The sequence below is a fragment of the Kwoniella mangroviensis genome (genome assembly GCF_000507465.2).
Source record: "Kwoniella mangroviensis CBS 8507 chromosome 1 map unlocalized Ctg01, whole genome shotgun sequence".
Lineage (NCBI taxonomy): Eukaryota > Fungi > Basidiomycota > Tremellomycetes > Tremellales > Cryptococcaceae > Kwoniella > Kwoniella mangrovensis.
In genome coordinates this window covers 3,035,134-3,053,934 of record NW_027062533.1, presented here as the reverse complement: position 1 = coordinate 3,053,934, position 18,801 = coordinate 3,035,134, and the positions used below count along the sequence as shown (strand labels likewise).

At 44.5% G+C, this 18,801-nt stretch overlaps 7 protein-coding genes across 7 annotated transcripts; 2 read left to right on the top strand and 5 right to left on the bottom strand.

Annotated features, from left to right (window-relative positions):
• Window positions 1–434: 434 nt before the first annotated feature.
• I203_101139 (uncharacterized protein) lies at window positions 435–2,058 on the bottom strand (the record flags this gene model as incomplete). The annotated part of the gene is made up of 4 exons (XM_019146093.1): window positions 435–1,132; window positions 1,196–1,272; window positions 1,348–1,504; window positions 1,617–2,058. The coding sequence occupies 4 exons, from the start codon at window positions 2,056–2,058 to the stop codon at window positions 435–437; spliced, it is 1,374 nt and encodes a 457-aa protein (XP_019004652.1).
• An 816-nt stretch (window positions 2,059–2,874) lies between these two features.
• I203_101138 (uncharacterized protein) lies at window positions 2,875–4,017 on the top strand (the record flags this gene model as incomplete). The annotated part of the gene is made up of 3 exons (XM_019146092.1): window positions 2,875–3,090; window positions 3,327–3,575; window positions 3,658–4,017. 3 exons carry the CDS (start codon window positions 2,875–2,877, stop codon window positions 4,015–4,017), a joined length of 825 nt encoding a protein of 274 aa, XP_019004651.1.
• A 685-nt stretch (window positions 4,018–4,702) lies between these two features.
• Window positions 4,703–5,757, bottom strand: I203_101137 (uncharacterized protein; the record flags this gene model as incomplete). The annotated part of the gene is made up of 5 exons (XM_019146091.2): window positions 4,703–4,741; window positions 4,822–4,984; window positions 5,064–5,214; window positions 5,460–5,528; window positions 5,715–5,757. The coding sequence occupies 5 exons, from the start codon at window positions 5,755–5,757 to the stop codon at window positions 4,703–4,705; spliced, it is 465 nt and encodes a 154-aa protein (XP_019004650.2).
• An 863-nt stretch (window positions 5,758–6,620) lies between these two features.
• I203_101136 (uncharacterized protein) lies at window positions 6,621–7,826 on the bottom strand (the record flags this gene model as incomplete). Its single annotated transcript, XM_019146090.1, has 5 exons — window positions 6,621–6,757; window positions 6,819–6,879; window positions 6,953–7,252; window positions 7,318–7,504; window positions 7,594–7,826. 5 exons carry the CDS (start codon window positions 7,824–7,826, stop codon window positions 6,621–6,623), a joined length of 918 nt encoding a protein of 305 aa, XP_019004649.1.
• Window positions 7,827–8,671: 845 nt separating this feature from the next.
• On the bottom strand, window positions 8,672–11,275 carry I203_101135 (uncharacterized protein; the record flags this gene model as incomplete). The annotated part of the gene is made up of 12 exons (XM_019146089.1): window positions 8,672–8,842; window positions 8,923–9,120; window positions 9,195–9,225; window positions 9,306–9,545; window positions 9,642–9,966; window positions 10,028–10,106; window positions 10,181–10,220; window positions 10,280–10,377; window positions 10,451–10,567; window positions 10,641–10,717; window positions 10,790–10,899; window positions 10,986–11,275. 12 exons carry the CDS (start codon window positions 11,273–11,275, stop codon window positions 8,672–8,674), a joined length of 1,776 nt encoding a protein of 591 aa, XP_019004648.1.
• A 1,360-nt stretch (window positions 11,276–12,635) lies between these two features.
• On the top strand, window positions 12,636–13,779 carry I203_101134 (uncharacterized protein; the record flags this gene model as incomplete). Its single annotated transcript, XM_019146088.1, has 5 exons — window positions 12,636–12,696; window positions 12,839–12,988; window positions 13,071–13,237; window positions 13,369–13,524; window positions 13,633–13,779. The coding sequence occupies 5 exons, from the start codon at window positions 12,636–12,638 to the stop codon at window positions 13,777–13,779; spliced, it is 681 nt and encodes a 226-aa protein (XP_019004647.1).
• Window positions 13,780–14,233: 454 nt separating this feature from the next.
• On the bottom strand, window positions 14,234–17,591 carry I203_101133 (uncharacterized protein; the record flags this gene model as incomplete). Its single annotated transcript, XM_019146087.1, has 5 exons — window positions 14,234–14,591; window positions 14,694–15,500; window positions 15,575–16,467; window positions 16,531–17,109; window positions 17,184–17,591. The coding sequence occupies 5 exons, from the start codon at window positions 17,589–17,591 to the stop codon at window positions 14,234–14,236; spliced, it is 3,045 nt and encodes a 1,014-aa protein (XP_019004646.1).
• Between the last annotated feature and the right edge of the window lie 1,210 nt (window positions 17,592–18,801).

The window sequence follows — 18,801 nt, the reverse complement described above, 5'->3', positions numbered from 1 at the left end:
GTATACACCATCTTCCGACGACGCGACGATGGCATGGTCAGAATCGAAATCACCCAGTGATTGTGGAAACTATTCATACGGATGTACGGGCCGGGTGGTGCCTCATGCTCCGACCTTTACAAGTATGATTTGATTTACTAGCAAGCAAGTACGGTGGACTAATGCATTATGCGCTATAGCAGAATCTTGGCTGATGCCTAATGAGCCGGATGTATTGATAAACAAGTGATAAGGAGACGTACTGCACGACGTCCTTCCCATATCTCTATCTCTCTTTGGTACAACACACATGGCGAACATAAATCTAAGCTCTATATATCGCAGTACATTCCTCTATATTTCCAACGTCCCACACTTGCACACATTAAGCGTGAACTTGGTCTTAAGCTCTACCAATCAGCTTGACCCCTCTATTATGTCTAATCCTGTTCATACTAATACACCAGTCCCCTCGTCGACAAGTCAAGTCTTTCCATCTCTCCTTCTCCATCTATTGTTGTTTGGAGCACCAACCCATCCCAAGCAGGTCTAACAATCCCATCTTTATTCTCCAAATTCCATCGTTCTTTTATTCCCGCTTCTTTCTGTGATCTTTCATTATAGACTCTGTCGATGACTCTCTCTACCAGCCAATCACTCTGTACTCTATCAGGATGTTCTCTCTTCCCATTTTCTCCTTCCGGACGAAGCGCCAGGCAGATTTCCTCCCACATGAAATGCGTCGTAGGATGCGTGGAGCCAATCAAATAAGTGTATTTCGGCTTGAGTCTTAGGGCCGCGAGCAAAGCTTGTTTGAGGGAGAAATGAGATGCGTGAGGACGTAATGGCCATAAAGCGTCGATTATCAGAATAGGTAATTGATCTTGCGCCTGGTGTTCTTCGTTGGATGGTGTAGATATGGGTGTATCTTCCGGTGTAGGTAGTATGGCTTTTGATTTAGGCTTCCGTCGGCGATCTAACATCCGTTGCCAGGTTGGTTCAGGGATCGAACTGACATCTGAGATGTATATAATCGAAGTGTCAAACATGAATCCCAGACATATCAACGGTTCGGGCTCGAGTCGTTTTGATGGAGATGTGGTGGTTGGGGAGGATGTAGGTTGAATGGTATGGAAATATATACCGTGGTGGACTGCATTCGGGATGCGATGCGATCAGCTCAAAACTCTTTTTGTATACATTAAGTCATACTCACCGGCCAAAACTTTCACATCGATACCCTCAATATCGATCTGATCATCATCTTTTATTATCTTCCATATCAGCTGTGGTCTGTATAGAATTGACTATCAGCTGTTTCCATGTACGATAGCGGTAACGAACGACAAATAGAGACCATTCACTCACACATCACCTCCTCCTGAAGCTTTTGTTTTATCCACCATATATGGGAAAGCCTCGCATACTTTCTCGTATGTCTCCTGATTCAGATAAACGGGTATGGCTCTTCCTTGACGTATACACCATTCTCTCAAATCGTCTAGACCGAAATACGCATCTGCGTCTACATATATCAAAGATGGCATAACATGTCAGTCAGTACAGATCTAAACTTGCGAAGGGAGGTAATGTGGATGATCTGCTATGTTTCATATAAACAACTCAAAATCACTCACGTCCATGGGTCAACAACACAGCATCAATAGTCTTGACCCCCCATTTAGGAAAGAACCTCGCCGCCTGCTCTCTAAACGTCTTACCTACATCTACCAACAGATTCTTATATTCACCTGTCTGTTCATTCTGTTTCCGTACGAGTACACCGGTATTACCACGTTTATTCTTCCATCCTTCCGGGACGTCCTGATCGACCGCCGATCGACAGCATGGACAAGGTATATTACGTGGGAACTCCCCCTGGGGGTTCCAAGTTCCTTTGATGTGGGCCATAGGAGAGTCAGACTCGGATGTGGCTCGGAGCAGGGGGACCATGTCGCTGAATGCTTCTGGGTAAGGGTTGGACAGAGTCAGACATGGTGTGAGGGGTAGTCCGGTCGAGGTGCCTGTACCCATAAAGAGGAGTTGAAGGGGTGACTGAGGGGGAGGATGGTATGACATGGTGAGGGGGGAGGGGGGAGAGAGGATATCGTGAGTAGCGATTATAATGACTCAGTGTGAGTTTGTATGTACCATTGTGAATGTCGCTCGATGCTATTGAATCTTTCCCTCTGATTGCAAGTTGCCAATGCACGATCCATCCCATCCATTCCATCTCATGTGGAGACTCCGCATCTTGCATCCAAACAATAATCCCACGTCATGTCATTCCATCCACTGATCCTTATCACCCCTCGTCCCATCCATCCATTTGCCACTCATGTGGTCATGCCCAAAAAAAAGGAAAGGGGAGGTGAAAATCTCAAGGATCTCCATCCCATCGTTTAATCCGATTAAGCTATCACTGAGACTACTAACTATTTATAACTCATAGCATCATCGAAAACACATCCATACCCGACATCGTATCCTACCCATCGTCTCAACAATCTCAAACGAAAAATAAACAACGATCAACGAACGACCATGCTCTCCATACGCTGTCATCGGAGATTGCAATAATACATCATATATCTTCATCCCCCAAACGGCGCGAACAAAGGACGAGACTCTTCCCCTTTCTTGTGATCACATCTGTGCCAAACGAAGAGGGAGCATCATAGTCTGCATACTCACACTATCATAATATAAAACGGGAGGACATCCATACTCTCTTCGACAAGACAAGAAAGCCAAGAACTTGACTTGGTAGTATCGGTAGTACCCGGATCATCTTCATCACCCTCTCTCCCATCCTAATCCCATCTTTATCATAATCGCACCCATCCTCGGATCTTTACTCTCTTCCCCTTCCCAGCTCAATACACTCTCGCAACAATGTCCTCAACATCTTTCATTGCTTCCACTTTTTCCTCTTCCGCCCCTTCGCAAACCACTACTACCACCAGCAGCAATACGAATAATTCGAATAACCCTGGATCATTCTACAAAAACCTTTTTTACATCCTCATTGGTCTTTTGGCTGCGTTTGGTCTGGTCAGTTTTCTGAGTCTGATGAGAGCTAGGAGGAGGAGACATGCGATCGTCAGAGAGGTGAGTTCGGTTCCCATGTCAGGTAATTTGTGATGTCTCAGATGGAAGCGGGAAGGTTATTCAGGAGCTGGGAGTGCAGACAATCTGTTGTGGGAAGACTCAAATGCTTGATCTCACATCAAGACCAATCAGTCCGGTTCTCAATTCAATTCCGTTTGGTTCAAGTTCACGACGAGTTTACTTACCATCACGCTACATGGAGAGCTAATGTGTTATGTGCTGGCTTCTCATCTTAGGCCGAACGACTAGGCGTGATCGTCCCGGGCGTACCAGGTTATATACCTCTACGAGATCGACGGCATATGAATTGGATGAAAGCGGATGGCAGCAACCATCCGGACTGGTGGGAGATCGAGAAGGCAAACAGGCCAGAGCAAGAGCAGGTACAGGAGGGAGACCAACTTCTGCGAGAAGGTCTCGGTTCAGATTCGGCAATCGTAGATGATCAGAACCAGAACCAAGGACAGGGGACAACAGATGAATTTGTAAGTTTGACTACACGTCATTCAAAACATCATGTGCATATTACCATCGGATACTGATGGATTGGCTTCATTTGGTTTATAGCACCCTCTCGCGATCATACCTCCCAAATCGACCGAACCGACTCTTCAACCCATCCCATTCTCCTCCCTACCCTTTTTCCCAAACCACCTGGCATACAGACCCGAATCACTCACTCCTCCCCCGTCCAAATTCCTAGATTGTTCTTCGGATCCTAAAATTCTGAACGAATTAGTCAATGACCGAATCGAAATTGTAACAATCATCAAAATGCCCAGCGCCACTCCTACGTCCGATCCACCTCCTCGTCGTCCGGACGAGGATGAGGACGATCCGGAAAGTATAATCAGAGAATGGAATGGGATAGAATTGGGCATTACCAGTGCCACTGTGTCGAGCTCACGGGTGGGTTGGAATGGATAAGATGGATTTCTAGATACAGGCAGGATTAGATGTGTAAAACAGTACAACAGAAAGGGAAGTCGAGGGAGAGGTTGTTGATCACAATTAGGGATATATGGGTTCATCAAAGGATACAGATTTCGTCTCTAAACCATCTCGTTGTCACATTTTTCAATGTTGTACAATCATATCATTTTTCATCTAGTCTCTCTTCAATGATCATCTGGTCATCTGGGAAATGGTCAAATTTCTTAGCCTATTGCGCTTTTATAATATTGTAATGTACCAATGCACAAATGTATGTTTACGATTGACCTATAAACTAGATCTTCCCACACATCATAATATACCTTTTATCAGTCGGTCAGCAAAATTAGTTTTCAATTGCAATTCCATAAATCCACAAATGGCACTTTCATATGACTATTCAGGTAGATTTATAAGAATTCATTCATTCATTCGTCCGTTCGTCCTTCCACCACACTTCCAGAGTGTCCATCAACAAAAATCAAAATATCAAAGGGGTATATGAGGACATTCAAGAATGGAAAGGGATATATATACGACAATTTATTTAGGATTTTCGAAGCAAAGCGAAAAAAACTAAACATAGAATCATGTCGAAAACGTTGTAGAGTAGGAGATTTCGTTACGAAGGATACATAATGAGAAGTCGAAGGGTGACGTGCATTGTCATCATAGACGTTTATTCGTCACAGAAGGGGAGGTAAGTGTAAGCGAGGGCCTATTTCAACGATACAATACAACAATCAGTCATCTACCATACACATGACCAAGGAGGAAGGAAAATCGTTCGAGACTCACATTGTACAAGGTCTCGTTGTAAGTTGGGTAAGTGTAAGAATCGGTATCTACACATAGGACCTCACCGACATAGATGTTACCGCATTCAGCGTCAATTTGAGGGTTGTTGGACCAGAGAGTCTCGTTGGAGATACCATAAGTTTGTTGAATGTAATCGCAGGTGCTGGACAAGACAAATATATTATCAGCTCACAGTCCTCGTCCGCACGGTCTATAGTTGGTTATAGTGATTGTGAACTCACTCATCAGCAACGACGGTGTAGACTTTGGTACAGTCATGTTCCTCGATACCGAGACAGACGACTTGTCCTGGTTCGAGGTTATCGCAATTCTCATCGATGGTAGCATCGTTAACGAGGGCGAGTTGATATGTTGATACACCGTATTTTCGAGCTGTGTGGTGTGTTTGTGTATTGCCAAGACAATTGCAACCCCATAAGGGGAGAGGGTATCACCGTAATGAGAGGGAAGTTACCACGCACGATGCGACGAGATGAGATCGTAACAATGAAGTGTGTGATCAGGTTCACACGAGAGCAATGATAAGTACAAAAGACAAGATAGTACCAATTGGTCAGCGCACGGTCCCACTCATCGACCATACATGCCAAGCCAAAGCCAGGCGAGCTCGAACTCACAGATGGAATCGCAAGTATCACCATCAACGACGGTAGCGTTACGTGTGCAACCGTCAATGGCGAGAACGGCTGAAGAATTGGACATAAGGTATTTAGATCGATGGGATTGAGATCATATTCAGAGGTGAAATCAGGAGATAGGTGGCAAATTAGGGTTGATTGGTAGGTTGGGTGATCAATAATCTCGTCAGCATCATCCATCCATTCATTCTGCCATCCATGACGGTGTTCATACTATTTTCGATATTCACTCACAAGAGAGAAGAGGGAGAGCAGCAAGAGCTAAAACGGCGAACATCTTTTGTGTATTTATTTATCTAAACCGGTAGTTGAAGTTATTGTTTGTGAGAGTCCAGTTGTTTCTAGGTATTTCAGTGTTTATTTGTTTGGTAGCGTAGTGAGCGTAAAGTTGGAATGAGCGTGTACCGAGTTGGTTGTTGGTTGTTGGTTGATGGGATTGGGTCGACCTGTTGGAAGAGTGAGTTGAGAATGGAAATTAGTATAAGAGCTATATGATGATGAGTAAAGGTAAAAGTAAAAAGACGAAAATGAATGTGGATGGTATCCAAGGTATGTTGAGTAGCGACCTCGTTCATTCAAACACACTACGTCCCCCCTTCTTTCTCCCCCTCCTTTGGTCCATACGCACGGATCCCCCTCCTGCCAAAAAGTAAAATCAAGCACGGTCCTCTTTGAACTTTCCCGAATAAGCAATTTGAACATGGCCCAAACAGGGAAAAACAGCGAGTAAACAAAAAGGCACCGCGTTGTTTTGTTTTTTTGTATTGCTTTGTGTGGTCGTTGATATCGCTTGTCAGTTGGTCAGTTGCGTTTCATATTTTCATATTAGCGATTCATTTATGCTGTGGCTTTGGGACTAAATGTAATGTTTTCGGGGGGTGAGTGGGACATGCCAAGATGCAGTAGGGTCAAAGCAAAGGGAGAGAACAAGTACAAATGACGCTTGGCTCTGTTTCATTGCACCGATTGGACACATCGGTCATATGATCGTTTGAATTTACGAATTATCAACTCGAGACCTGTCCTCAACATAGCCTGCATAATCGTGTTGTATTTACAGTATACAGTATACACAGCGGTGCCATACATGGGAACGAGCAAAACAAGACAGAACAATACTATAATGATCTTACAAGCGCTTTACGCGGATCCATAATTTTTCCCCACTGCCATCGGAGCAGCATCCTCAGCCAATTTCCTACTTCTAAACTGTTTCTTAAACTTCCTTCGCTGGTAAGTCACATACAAGACAACAAGGATGGCTATACCTGCTAGACCTATCACCTCACAACCTCTTTATCAGCTCTTGTCGTTCGGTTGTAGTACGCTAAAACTTACCACCTAATACACCTAGACCTATGGCGCGTACTTGGAGTTGTTGACCCGGGATACTTACCGTCTACAATGTTACATTATTGGTCATCAGCATACCGACCTTCACATAGGGTAAGACCCAGAAATGCTTGACTTACATCTGCAGCTTCAGAGGCAGCTTCTACGGCTGCATCTGAGGAGGATGGAGTGGCAGGTTGGACAGTAAAGTTTACAGTTAGGATACCGCTTTCGGCTGATCCTGAAGATAAAGCAATATCCGAGATACTAGCCGAGTCTGTCGCTTCGACCAATGCTGAGCTCGTTGTTGATGAAGGGACTTCGGATAGGGTGGTAGGTGGGATATCGGTTGATGTTAAGACCGTTTCTGAAGAGCTGGTCTCAGAGGAAGAGGCGATACCTCCCTCGGTAGCTGTTGCTGTGGCAGTGGCTGAAGCTGACTATCAGTGAACATGGCAAATCAGTCTCATCCCATAAAACATCCATATGAGCCTTGTTAACGTACCTGATCAACAGTCTCCGCACTTGACGTACTACCAGCAACACTAGCAGAACTCGAACTCGAATTCGGAGTGGAAGTACCATCTCCATTGGCCCCACCAAGTATCTCACCATTTAACAATGTCTCACAAAACTTCTGAGAAGGATCATCGGCAGGTATCAAGCATTTCTCAGTCATCTTTCCAATTTCCCTGTGAACCACCAAACAGATCACAACTCTCAGCTGGGATTCACTCCCTTTTCCATGTACAGTGTAAATGTAGGAAAGAGATTGACATACGTATAGAATTCATTGATCGTCTCCCACATCATAGCCAATTTCAATTGCCCCATTCCACCTGTGGGATTATCTAAAATCGATGAAGGAGTGGGTAGGTTTCCTCCTGCTGCTGCGTCAATTTCGACCGTTTGAGTTTGTACAGATATGGTCTTGGTCGCTTGTTCCTCGGCAGCGACATCCTGTCGTTTTTGATACCTTGCTTTTCTGTTTTGGAGTGATCTGGATCGGACCATGATATCCAACAGTTTATATAGGTTGAGAATATCGATGAGTAATTTTTGGTAAGTTTTTGTCGTCGGTGATGGTGGATTACTAGCGGAGCAGGAAGATGCATGAATGATCAATGGCTCGTAGTGGCGTTGATGATATTGAACAGTGATGAATGAATGACGACAGTGGAATAGACAGTTGGTGAAAGGGTAGTCGAATGCTCTTCGTCCAGCGAAGAGGTTACGGAATATAATGCGATGCAAGTGAAATAGAGAGAATATAACCACAGTACAAATTACACCTGGAAAACTAAGAAGAAAGAGAACGAAGAAAGAAGACTGGAAGGTACTAAGATTATCATTACAATTTTGGTCTTTTACCGTCGAGGATATCAAGACTACGCATTCTGAATGCACTGTCAACGTTGCATCACAGTCCTGACGACAGTCGTGACTTGCTTCAAGGAGAACCATTAAGATTGATACGCCACCTGAACACTGCGATTGGAGACAGTACAGTGTTACAGACTCATGACCTCGTCGTGAAGGAAAAAGCTCCTAACATGAAACGTCACAGTCTTGGCTCATCGTTGACATCTAGACTCCATCATCCTTAAGGTGAAGAAGGCAAGACTTGCAATCGGACAGTTGCGTAAGAGCTGATCGTATGCATAGGACTTCATTCATCAACCACCACTGGCATCCATGCTCGTAAGTGGGTGTCGGTGCATACTGAACCCTTTCGTGGTACTTGGTAATCAACGCAACATAGTCTTTACAATGTGTTATGGTACATGCATGACTATCTTGAGAATTTACAAAATGTACAAATACGATCTACTGTACAATACACCCTGTTCAACCCAAAGTTACATCCTGAACACCCCCCAATCACCAGAATCCCCATCCGCCCCAATTTCACCTCTACTCCCATTCGCATTCCCTCTATTCCCAGTTCGGGAAGCACGTTCCTCATGTGCTAGTTCTAATCCTAATCCTAACAAATCCCTCGTATCGCTGGGTCTGATAATTCCATCATCCTAAAAACATATCAACCAATCATTGTATCAGCCATGTCTGTCCTTATCTGTGATTCGACAATCAAAAGTATTTCACTTACCCAAATCCTTGCAGTGGAAAATAAGACATCACTCTGTTTCTCTATCTTCTCCTTCAACTCTTGTCTTTTCTGTTCTGCCGCATCTGTACCCTGATCTTGTCGTTTACCTTGTACTGTATGCATCACGGTTGATAACTGATCTGGTCCCATCACACATATTTTGGAATTTGGCCACATCCATAAGAATCGAGGTGAATACTATACGTTAAAATATCCCATCAGCATACAGCTCTGTATGAAATTACAGTCCAGTCTTGGACATAGAAACTGACCGCTCTTCCGCACATTCCATAATTACCGGCTCTACACGCACAAACACAAGGATCCCATCATCAGCCACTACATAGACTCACATCATCATCACGTTACCCTTATCAACTTACCCGTAACTCCCACCAACAACTGCCGTATATTTCTCTACCTTCGCTCTAGCAACCGCTCTAACCATCTTCGCACCATCCTTGGCTATTCCTCCTCTTTCAGCCTTCTCTCCCACCATATATCCACTGACATTTACCAGAAATACCAGGGGTATACCGCGTTGAGAACAAAGTTCGATAAAGTGGGTTGCTTTTAATGCTGAGGGAGATAACAATACTCCCGCATTGGCTATTATACCGACACTGTGAACCACGATGGTATGGTTTAAAAAAAGCATCAATCGATCAATCTTGACTGTGTTGTATCCGTATAGTCTGATTAGCAAATGAGAGACTTACGTATGACCATGTATTTCGGCAAAACCAGTGATGATAGTTTTACCGTATTCCCTCTTAAATTCTCTAAATTCACTCCCATCTACCAATCTAGCTATGATCTCTCTAGGGTCATAAGCCTGCCTCGGATCAGACGGCACGATCTCATCTAACTCTTTAATAGGATATATCGGGTCCTTGATAGGTTTATTCTTCAGGTCTCGGACGTGAGGTGTCGTTGCCGGACCCAAATCTTGAACAGCTTCTCTGGCGAGTGAAAGGGCATGAGAATCGGAGGTGGCTAGGTAGTCTGCTACTCCCGATACTGAAGTATGCATATCTCCTCCACCTAATTAAACCACGAGATCAGCAAATACATGGAAAAACGGCTAGCTATATGAGAATCGTACCTAGAGTTTCTTCGTCAACCACTTCTCCTGTAGCAGCTTTCACCAATGGAGGGCCAGCTAAGAATATCCTTCCTTGGTTCTGGATAGTATCGCGATACAATCTCAGCTCCGATGTTTGCAATATCTATATGGGTGTAAGAAGTGAGAACGGACCTTGACTATGATCACAACATCTGACATAGCAGGCATATATCTGATTGTCAAAATGCAGTCAGTTCTGACTTTCGTGAAGAGCTGTTCGACCTAACTCACGCCCCTCCAGCTACGCTAATACCATGCACCACACTAATCTGGGGAATCCCAAGACCCGACATTCTTGCCATGTTGTAGAATATTCTTCCGAAGTGGTCCTGGATAGTATCAGATCAGCTGCAGCTCCGAAGAGAAGTATATTAAGTCCTACGTTGAAGTTAATTGACTCACATGATCAGGGAAAACTTCTGCCTGGTATGGTAATGCCGCACCACCAGATTCGACGAGGTATATACATGGAAGTTTGTTCTCTAGAGCTATCTGCTGAGCTCGAAGATGCTTTTTGACCTATCACATATGTTAGATCGGTAGGTAAGCTGACAGAATCAATCTTTGAAGGACAAGTGATGGGTTCACTGACGGTTAAAGGGTAATATGCGCCTCCCTTGACGGTTGGGTCGTTCGCGACGATCATACATTTCCTTCCCACTACCATGCCTATTTTCGACGACATGAATTAGTCTGAGCTCTACTGCAAGCATCTGGCATCGCCATTTACGCCATGCTTACCGATTCCAGTGACTAGCCCCGCGCCAGGTAATGGATCTGGATATACTTCATGAGCCGCCAAAGGGGAGAGCTCGACAAATGGACTTGACGGATCAAGTAAAGCAGTGATTCTAAGAGATCATGACCATTAGAGATTCAGCCCCAAATATGTATATGTATCTATTACACCCTGGATGACGTTGTCAAATACACTCACCTCTCTCTTACACCCAATTTCCCCTGACCTCGATCTTTCCACTTCTTCAACGTCGCTTCACCGCCTCCTTCCCTTGCTTTTTCTCTTATCTTACCGAGCTCATCGAGAAGCTTGGTCATGCACGACCTGTTGGACTGGGCATCTTGGGAAGTTGGTCGATGAAGGGTGGGTAGTGGGCGAGGAGCAACGATAGAAGGGGGTGGCTGAGGTATCAAAGTTCTTCTTGTGATTGCGGTAGTGGTAGACAGGCGGGATACCCTTGTCGGGCGTGTCAGAGTCCGTGTTATCATTGTGAGGCTTGATACTAGTCGTTAGTGATGGATTGAAATACTAAATGACCTGATATATATCGATACGAGTGCATGGTCTGGTTCTCTTGCAATGGTCCGAATGATCGCAACACAGGTCACGTTACAAGAGTGGACACATCGGTTAAACTCAATCCCGGCAACTCCTGGTCCATCGGAATTACCACTTTGGGTGAAAAAGCAAGGTTAGGGTCCGGCCGGATCAAAGGTCCAGCTGGTGGTCCAAGCGTGAGTGATTTCGATTACATGTTTGTGTGTGTCGCGTGTGTCTTGCCTGGTCTGATGTGATCGATCACATCAATCACTCCATCATACCACATGCACCATCAACCACATACACACACACACAATCGACTCACACACACCTCACAGATATGTGCAGTACATTTCACACCTGCTATCACCATGTCACAGACAGCCAGCTCCATAAGTTGCCGATCGTGTACCGAGAGGAGAGAGAGAGGATTGAGATAGACTCCAACGTTTCATGCCACCGTAAGACCTAAAGGAAGTTGCACGACGATTCGATGATGATCAGTATGACTTCACTCCTTTGTTCATCTATTGTCAGTGATCAAGTCAATCTCGGTTTCATATCCGCCTCGAAACCCGATCAAGGTATATCAGTCTACATTCAGGTCTGTCCGTACCTTAACCCATTTATCGTCTGTCGACATAAAGACCGTTCTGGTATAGATTTTCCCACGTAGAGGGAAGAGGCGTGAAAGGAATACAGTAATATCCTCAAACCGTCTCCAACTTGGCTCATGTATAGGTGGAACTAGGAGTTCGGCTTCATTGTTCACGAGAAGATAGGATCGTCATTCATCATCGACCCTATCATCTTATTATCCTAGTCAAATCGACTTCTTTCCAGTATCTCGGTCGCCGCTTTACTTTACTTTACTTCGCCTCTCTAGTATAATAGTATTTTCAGCCTAGAGGAAAGCAGTGTAGACGCACCGCATATCTCGAGGGCAGTACATTCAGTAGATCAACACCTCAATAAACTCCAGGTCCAGCTCAGCGGAGACAGGATCGGCTTCTGGCTCGAAGTGAATATAGGCATCAAGCTATAATCGTCTCTCTCAAACTGTAAGAAGCGAGTCTAATTAGAGAATATCAAGATCATTTGAGCTTCCACCCTTCATCCTTGTGCAAACTCCCACTATCGCCAGTATTATCCTTTTATCTTCTCATCGACCTAACACCATACTTTTCTCATTCCAATAACTCCGCTACATCTGATCCCGATTCATCACTTGGTTGCAACAGAGAAGCTCTCGTCGTAATCGAGAGATATATACAAAAGCGAATTGAGCTCCACAAGTAGTAGGCAGAGATGCCTCCTCCAGGAAAAAACGGACATCGTGAGCAGAAATTGGTAGTTGTAGGCGGTGGTGGTGAGTCAAGTCAAATCATCATCTCTTCTCTCAGTTCTGAATATCCTCTGAAGATACAATTCATCCTTCTTGGTCTTACGTTCCTGCCTATATCTACAGATGGTATGGGGGCTTTACTGATGTGGTATATATTCTCGTTTAGGTGTCGGTAAATCCGCTTTGACGATCCGATTCGTAACTTCCCAATTCTACGATCAAGGTTATAACCCCACTATAGAAGATTCGTACAAGCGACAATTCGTTGTGGACGATGAGGCAGTCACTTTGGAAATACTAGATACAGCTGGACAAGGTGAGCAACCTTTCTTCCCTCACTGATCATTTCGAATATTTACAGGCGATCTAACGTGTTCTTGTATGGTGACTATTTATAGAGGAATTCGCAGCGATGGCAGATCAATGGTACACTTTCGGAGCGGGTTTCCTATTGGTATATTCCATAACGGATCGACCGACATTCGAATCTTTACCGAACTTTCATAGGGAGATACTAAGAGTCAAAGACAAAGATTATGTACCCTGCGTGGTAGTTTCCAATAAGGTAGGTTCATTAATGGCTATTACCTCATCCGATCGTTCACCACTGTCAAAGAGATGTCTGAAATTTCAAGAAGAGGTAGGATGAATCTGACATGGCTTTTACACGTTTATCCGATCCTTTTGGGGATATAGTGCGATTTATCAAGACTCCGAGCAGTAGGTCAACTGGAAGGTCGAGAGATGGCTAGATCACTCTCCGCCCCATTCATAGAATGTTCAGCAGCAGATGGAGTCAACGTAGAAGTGGCTTTCAGGGAATTGGTCAAGCTGGTAAGGAAGGATCAAAGGGTGAGTCAATCATGCTATAAACTAATCAATCGTTCATCCGAACACAAATTCATGGCATAGAGAAACAAACATACTAATATTATGGAATTATTCCTATGTTCGTCATAGCGTCAAATGCTATTAGACCAGTCACTAGGTATACTCCCGCCCAACGACGATCTTGGGATATCTACTCAGTCAAATTTCCATACACACGAGAAACGTCGGAGGAAAGACGATCTGGATGATTCAGGTGGATGTTGCGTGACGATGTGAACAACATCTTTCGAAGTCAACAAAGTTGTTGTTCATTTTTCCATCTTCATTTCTGCGATACTTCTTCGTCTTCATTTTCGGTCTCTTGGTCTCGACCTTGGTCGGTTAATACATTATTATGATTCCAATATATTGGAAAAGATCATCAAACCCTGCCTTGTGTTCATGTACTCTTCGTTCTACGATATTATATTGAAATAAATCATAAATAATGTAATCCTGCTTTCGCTCTTACTTCCGAATCATGTTTTTTACAAGTGACCGGAGATGGATGATACTTCATCAGTGATTTCTAAAGCGCTGTATTTCGTCGATGATGTATGATAATTCATAAATTCGTATCGTACCTATACACGTAAGAGAACCCCATCATCAAGATATGCTATATTGTGTTATACAATAACTATATCAAATTCATCAACCTCGTTGTCATTTTCTTTATCAAAATCCCCGTTTACATTCCAATAATGATCCTCTCCCATCCACCAACCCACTCAGGTTCCCTCAATAGAACCTCCAGATTAATCCCACCTTTTCTCATTTCCTCTAACCAGGTGACGATATTATTGATCATCACTCCTTGTTTCTGCTGTATACCGTTAGATGATGAAGAAGATGAAGACGATTTCTGAGGTGACATGGACATGGATGTAGAGTGCTTGTCATTCACGTTGACATGTGATTTGGGAGAGACCGACACAGAATGTGGATTGGGTGATTGGTGATGATGATTTAGTCGGTGCGAGTCTAAAGGCGTGGTAATTTTCAAAGGTGACATTTCTACGTCATTCGGTATTTGTTGAGAAGGCATTCTAGAAGACGACATAGAATGTTAGCCTCAGTATCAACAACCAACAAAAACTCAATGATAGAATCTCAAAGAGAGACAAAGAATGTCATGTATTCAAACTTACACTTTGATCGACATGGACGTATCCAGTTTGATCATCAGTTCCCTCAATACCGCCGTAGCTTTCCTAGCATACGTCTGCCCTTCACCAGGCTGGACATTATCCAACAACTCATTCGCTTCTGCCAATCCCGATCTCATTGAAATCCATTCATTCGAATTGACATATTTCCCCGCTCCCATTCCTTCCATATCGGAATTCAAAGCTTTTTCAACGTGCATTATCAAAGCCAGCGTACTGGCATTCTCAAATACCACCATAGGGTTAAACAATCTAAAAGTAATTTTAGGATCTAACATCTTCGATGATCTCTGGACTCTAAGACTTGCCAAACACACTTGAGCTATAACCTGTCTTATACCACTGGGCGTAGTAGGTATAAGATAAGTCAAAAGGTGAGTACGATGTACACCTATTCGATAAGACAATAAAGTAGAGTGTAGTCGTATTCGATGAGCGACAAGATAAGGATGAGTAGAATCGAATTGAGTTTCAGTTAATGGGAATAATCTGAAATATGGTGGCAAGGCCTCTTGAAAGGCGTCCAGGGAAGCATCAAATCTCAATACGAGGTCGTGAGGTGTATTGGCCGCTGAAATCGTAGCGAACGAATCTAAGATCGGGGTGATACGTCGAGCGAGATGCGTATGGATGAATAAGGCCGTACATGCTGTAGGAGCAAGTTCAGTCGCATGAGCGGGAAGTTCACGGATGTCTGGCCGGAGTTTGTACAAGTCTGTTTCAGCCATTGGGGAAGGTAGATGTATACCTTGATGAGCGTCCATGATGGTGTAAGGGAACGAAGTTTCGCTGTGAAGATCATTGTGATCTCGGCTCGTCAGTTGGTGGTTGAGATTATGATTTCGAAGTATACATCAACTTACAAAGAATGATGTCGATCAGCGACATACAAAGACCACATGACTCTTCTTCTCAGTTCCCTCTCTCCTTGAGTAAGCCCTTCCCATTCTTTGCCCATTCCTAAAGCTTGAGCAACTTTGACAGCTTGAGCCAACCACATTCCAGCCAGAACGACCTTATCCCTTCGATGACCCAACATGCAGAATCGATATAAAACCAATTTGAGCATGACCAACATGACACTGGGTGGATCCGACTGTTCAGCTATCTGAGCCGACACAAGTGCCAGGTCCAGATACCTTTGGTCAAGAGGTGTGACATCGTTCATCGAGGCAGGTTGACAAGCTATTAATTTCGAGAGTGATCTGGGGAATTGGGAAGGGGTGGTGGTGCTTCCACTCGTATATACTTGACTGGCCAATAGCAATTTACTAGTTTCGTCAGGCAGTATCCTCAAAGCCGTAGCGAGGAATGCAAATGCATTGGCTAAAGTCGTAGCGTCACCAGGCTGGAGTCTAACATTCTTCCTCTCTAAGAGACCTTTGAAGTCGTCTAGGTATTGTGGTTGGAGCAGCGATATTCCCTCGTTCAAAAATGGGTCATTGAAGAATGTATTGAACAAGATATTTTGCATGTCTGGAGACGGAAGGGAAGTGGCGAGGTTCTGCAATGGGGTGGAATAAGGGTCGAATCGAGTGCTTTCTACTCTATTAGTGAATGACAATGCAGCAGTGCTGGTCGCAGGAGTAGGAGGAAGGACCCCAGCTGGAAGAGATGATCTCCCATATGAGGGTCTATTGGGGATAGGTTTAGGCGCAGGACGTGAGAACCCTTGTTGAGATGTAGTAGTCAAGGATGAAGCTGTGGGAGTGGGTTTCTTCTTTTTCTTGGGTGGGGCGGAAGCCAATTCAAGGAGCTGACAAAGATGTGGTCGTTCAGCTTTTCATCTGTTCTTCGATTGATATGAAGCAACGCTCACCTCTCCCGATAGATCATCATCCACGACTATACCTCTTTTCTTATCTTTATCCTTATCTTCACTTTCAACACTACCTTCTTTCATATCATCTTCCAACTCATCAATTTCCTCCTGTTTAGTTCCCATTTCACCTTCCATCAAAGCAGCTAATTCCCCATCCAAATCTTTAGATTTGTTATTCCCTTTTCCTTTCACACTTCCCTCTTTGATCTCATCCTCTGAATCACTATCGAATCCAGAAACGATCCTTTCTCTCCTTTCTGCCGATTTCTTCTTCTCTGCACTTCCACTATCAGCGACCTTCCATTCAGGGTGATTGTTATTGTTATTCTGACCATAGCCTACTTTGAGAGCTGGCGTATGCGGATTGGCAGCGGGTACAGGCATGGTATATTTGATAGATGGATCAGAAGCATTGACGATCGTGACGCTCATGGCTCGTTGATTGGTATTTGGTTTCGGTATCGAAGAAGACGACGATGATAAAGTGGATTGATGAGTTTGTTCAGCTTCTTCTGCATATTTACAGAAATGACCTTTACGAATGCAAGATGAGCAAGACGGTCGTTGTTGATCGCACTAGAGATACCAGACCAATTCAATCCGTGTCAGTCATGGTCGAAGTCGCCTCTCGAAGGCCAGGCGAGACTCACCTTGATCTTCCTATGATGACATAGCTCACAACTGCTCTTTCTACTTTTCCCGCCTCCTCCACTATACCCACCACCTCTAGGACTGGGCGAGTGAGTTGATCCTGATCCTGAGGCTATCGCAGATACGGGAGGTGGAAGCGGTGCTTTCATAGCTGTAGAAGTCAACAGCGGTGTCTGATTCTGAGCTTGACTAGTCGATGATGGTATTGGTGCTGGCGAAGGTCTTTCATCATCCTGAAGCTCATCCTCCTCAGAGTCCGGCCTTGATGGTGTTGGCGTGACTCGCGCAGAGGCAGACACAGAGGCAGAGGCTGATCCAGTGGAAGATGTTGGGCGTAAGGTTATCCGGGGATGAGCTAGCACCGAAGTGGAAGTTGATGGGATGGGCGAAGCGGTCATGGATGCCATGATTACTGTATGATCGTCACTATGGGTGATGGTCGCTTCCGAATAAGAAGACTTATAAAGAGGGTGATGGTGATGGGAATATATCGGGTTTCTCGGTGGCGGGAGATGAGTAGAATCTGAGGGGTGTACCGAGAACACAACAGGATGCGGTACCGGGATGAAACTGAAATGTAGTCGTACACCAATGTATGGATATTTGTATGATGTACTTGCTCCGAGATGTCTCAGCTGATACCAGCCTCTTCCATGAATGTGTAGATTTGTTTATTCTATTCTTGATCGTTCAGATGTATTGATTATTGATCATGAAAGGGACAACGCATCAGATCTCGTTGTGCGCTTCTACGAAGAAATGTATGAGACCTGTTGAGGCTCTCTCTATTCTCTGGTCCCTTCTTCCTTCTCCGAGGAGGCTGATCCTAGTCGTCGAAAGTACACTGTACAAGGCGAGTGCGGCGTCGGCTTGGCTTGTGCTCGATTCGTATTCAGATGACCCAAAAAAAAAGCCTTGAATTCAGAAGATCTGTATTACGTGGGTTCAATCAAGGTAGACTGGACGACCTCCACTTTTTTGGATTCTTTTCGATTAGAGTACGATGAGACTTAATGAATGAAGACAGAGGATCGATAGAATACTACTGAAGTAAACGAACATGAGATTGAGAAAGAACAGGTGTAATCGGGATATGGGAGGTCGTGGAGGTCTGTTGGTTGGTTGGACCAATGACGATGATGATGGTGATCAGATCTAGTCAGTTTCGAGGCTCAGTCTCTATATTCCCACCACACCATTGCACCATGCGGAGGTTGACCTGCAGGCTGCGATTTGCGATCTGCGATCTGCGATTTGCTTATTCGGTTGCTCGGTTCCCCCATATCGCCGCAAGTCACCCTCATGGGGAGGGTCTTCCCGTCACATAGCAAAACATAGCGCCCATCGCAACGTATATAGCATTTGCGCAGTCACCATACATACTCACAGATCAGATCCCGTTTTTGCATAGCGCACAGTATGCTCCCCGATCGGACGCGGATGTCCATGATCATGATGGATCCAAGTAAGACAAGAGGAAGCTTGGCTTTGCGGAAATGTGCACAGGGCAATTGCTTCTTTCCTTACGCCGAGACAACGTAAAGGAAATAAGGTGATCACGGGCATACTTATCCGGAACAGAATCAATGCAAACCATCCATACATCATCGAAGGAGA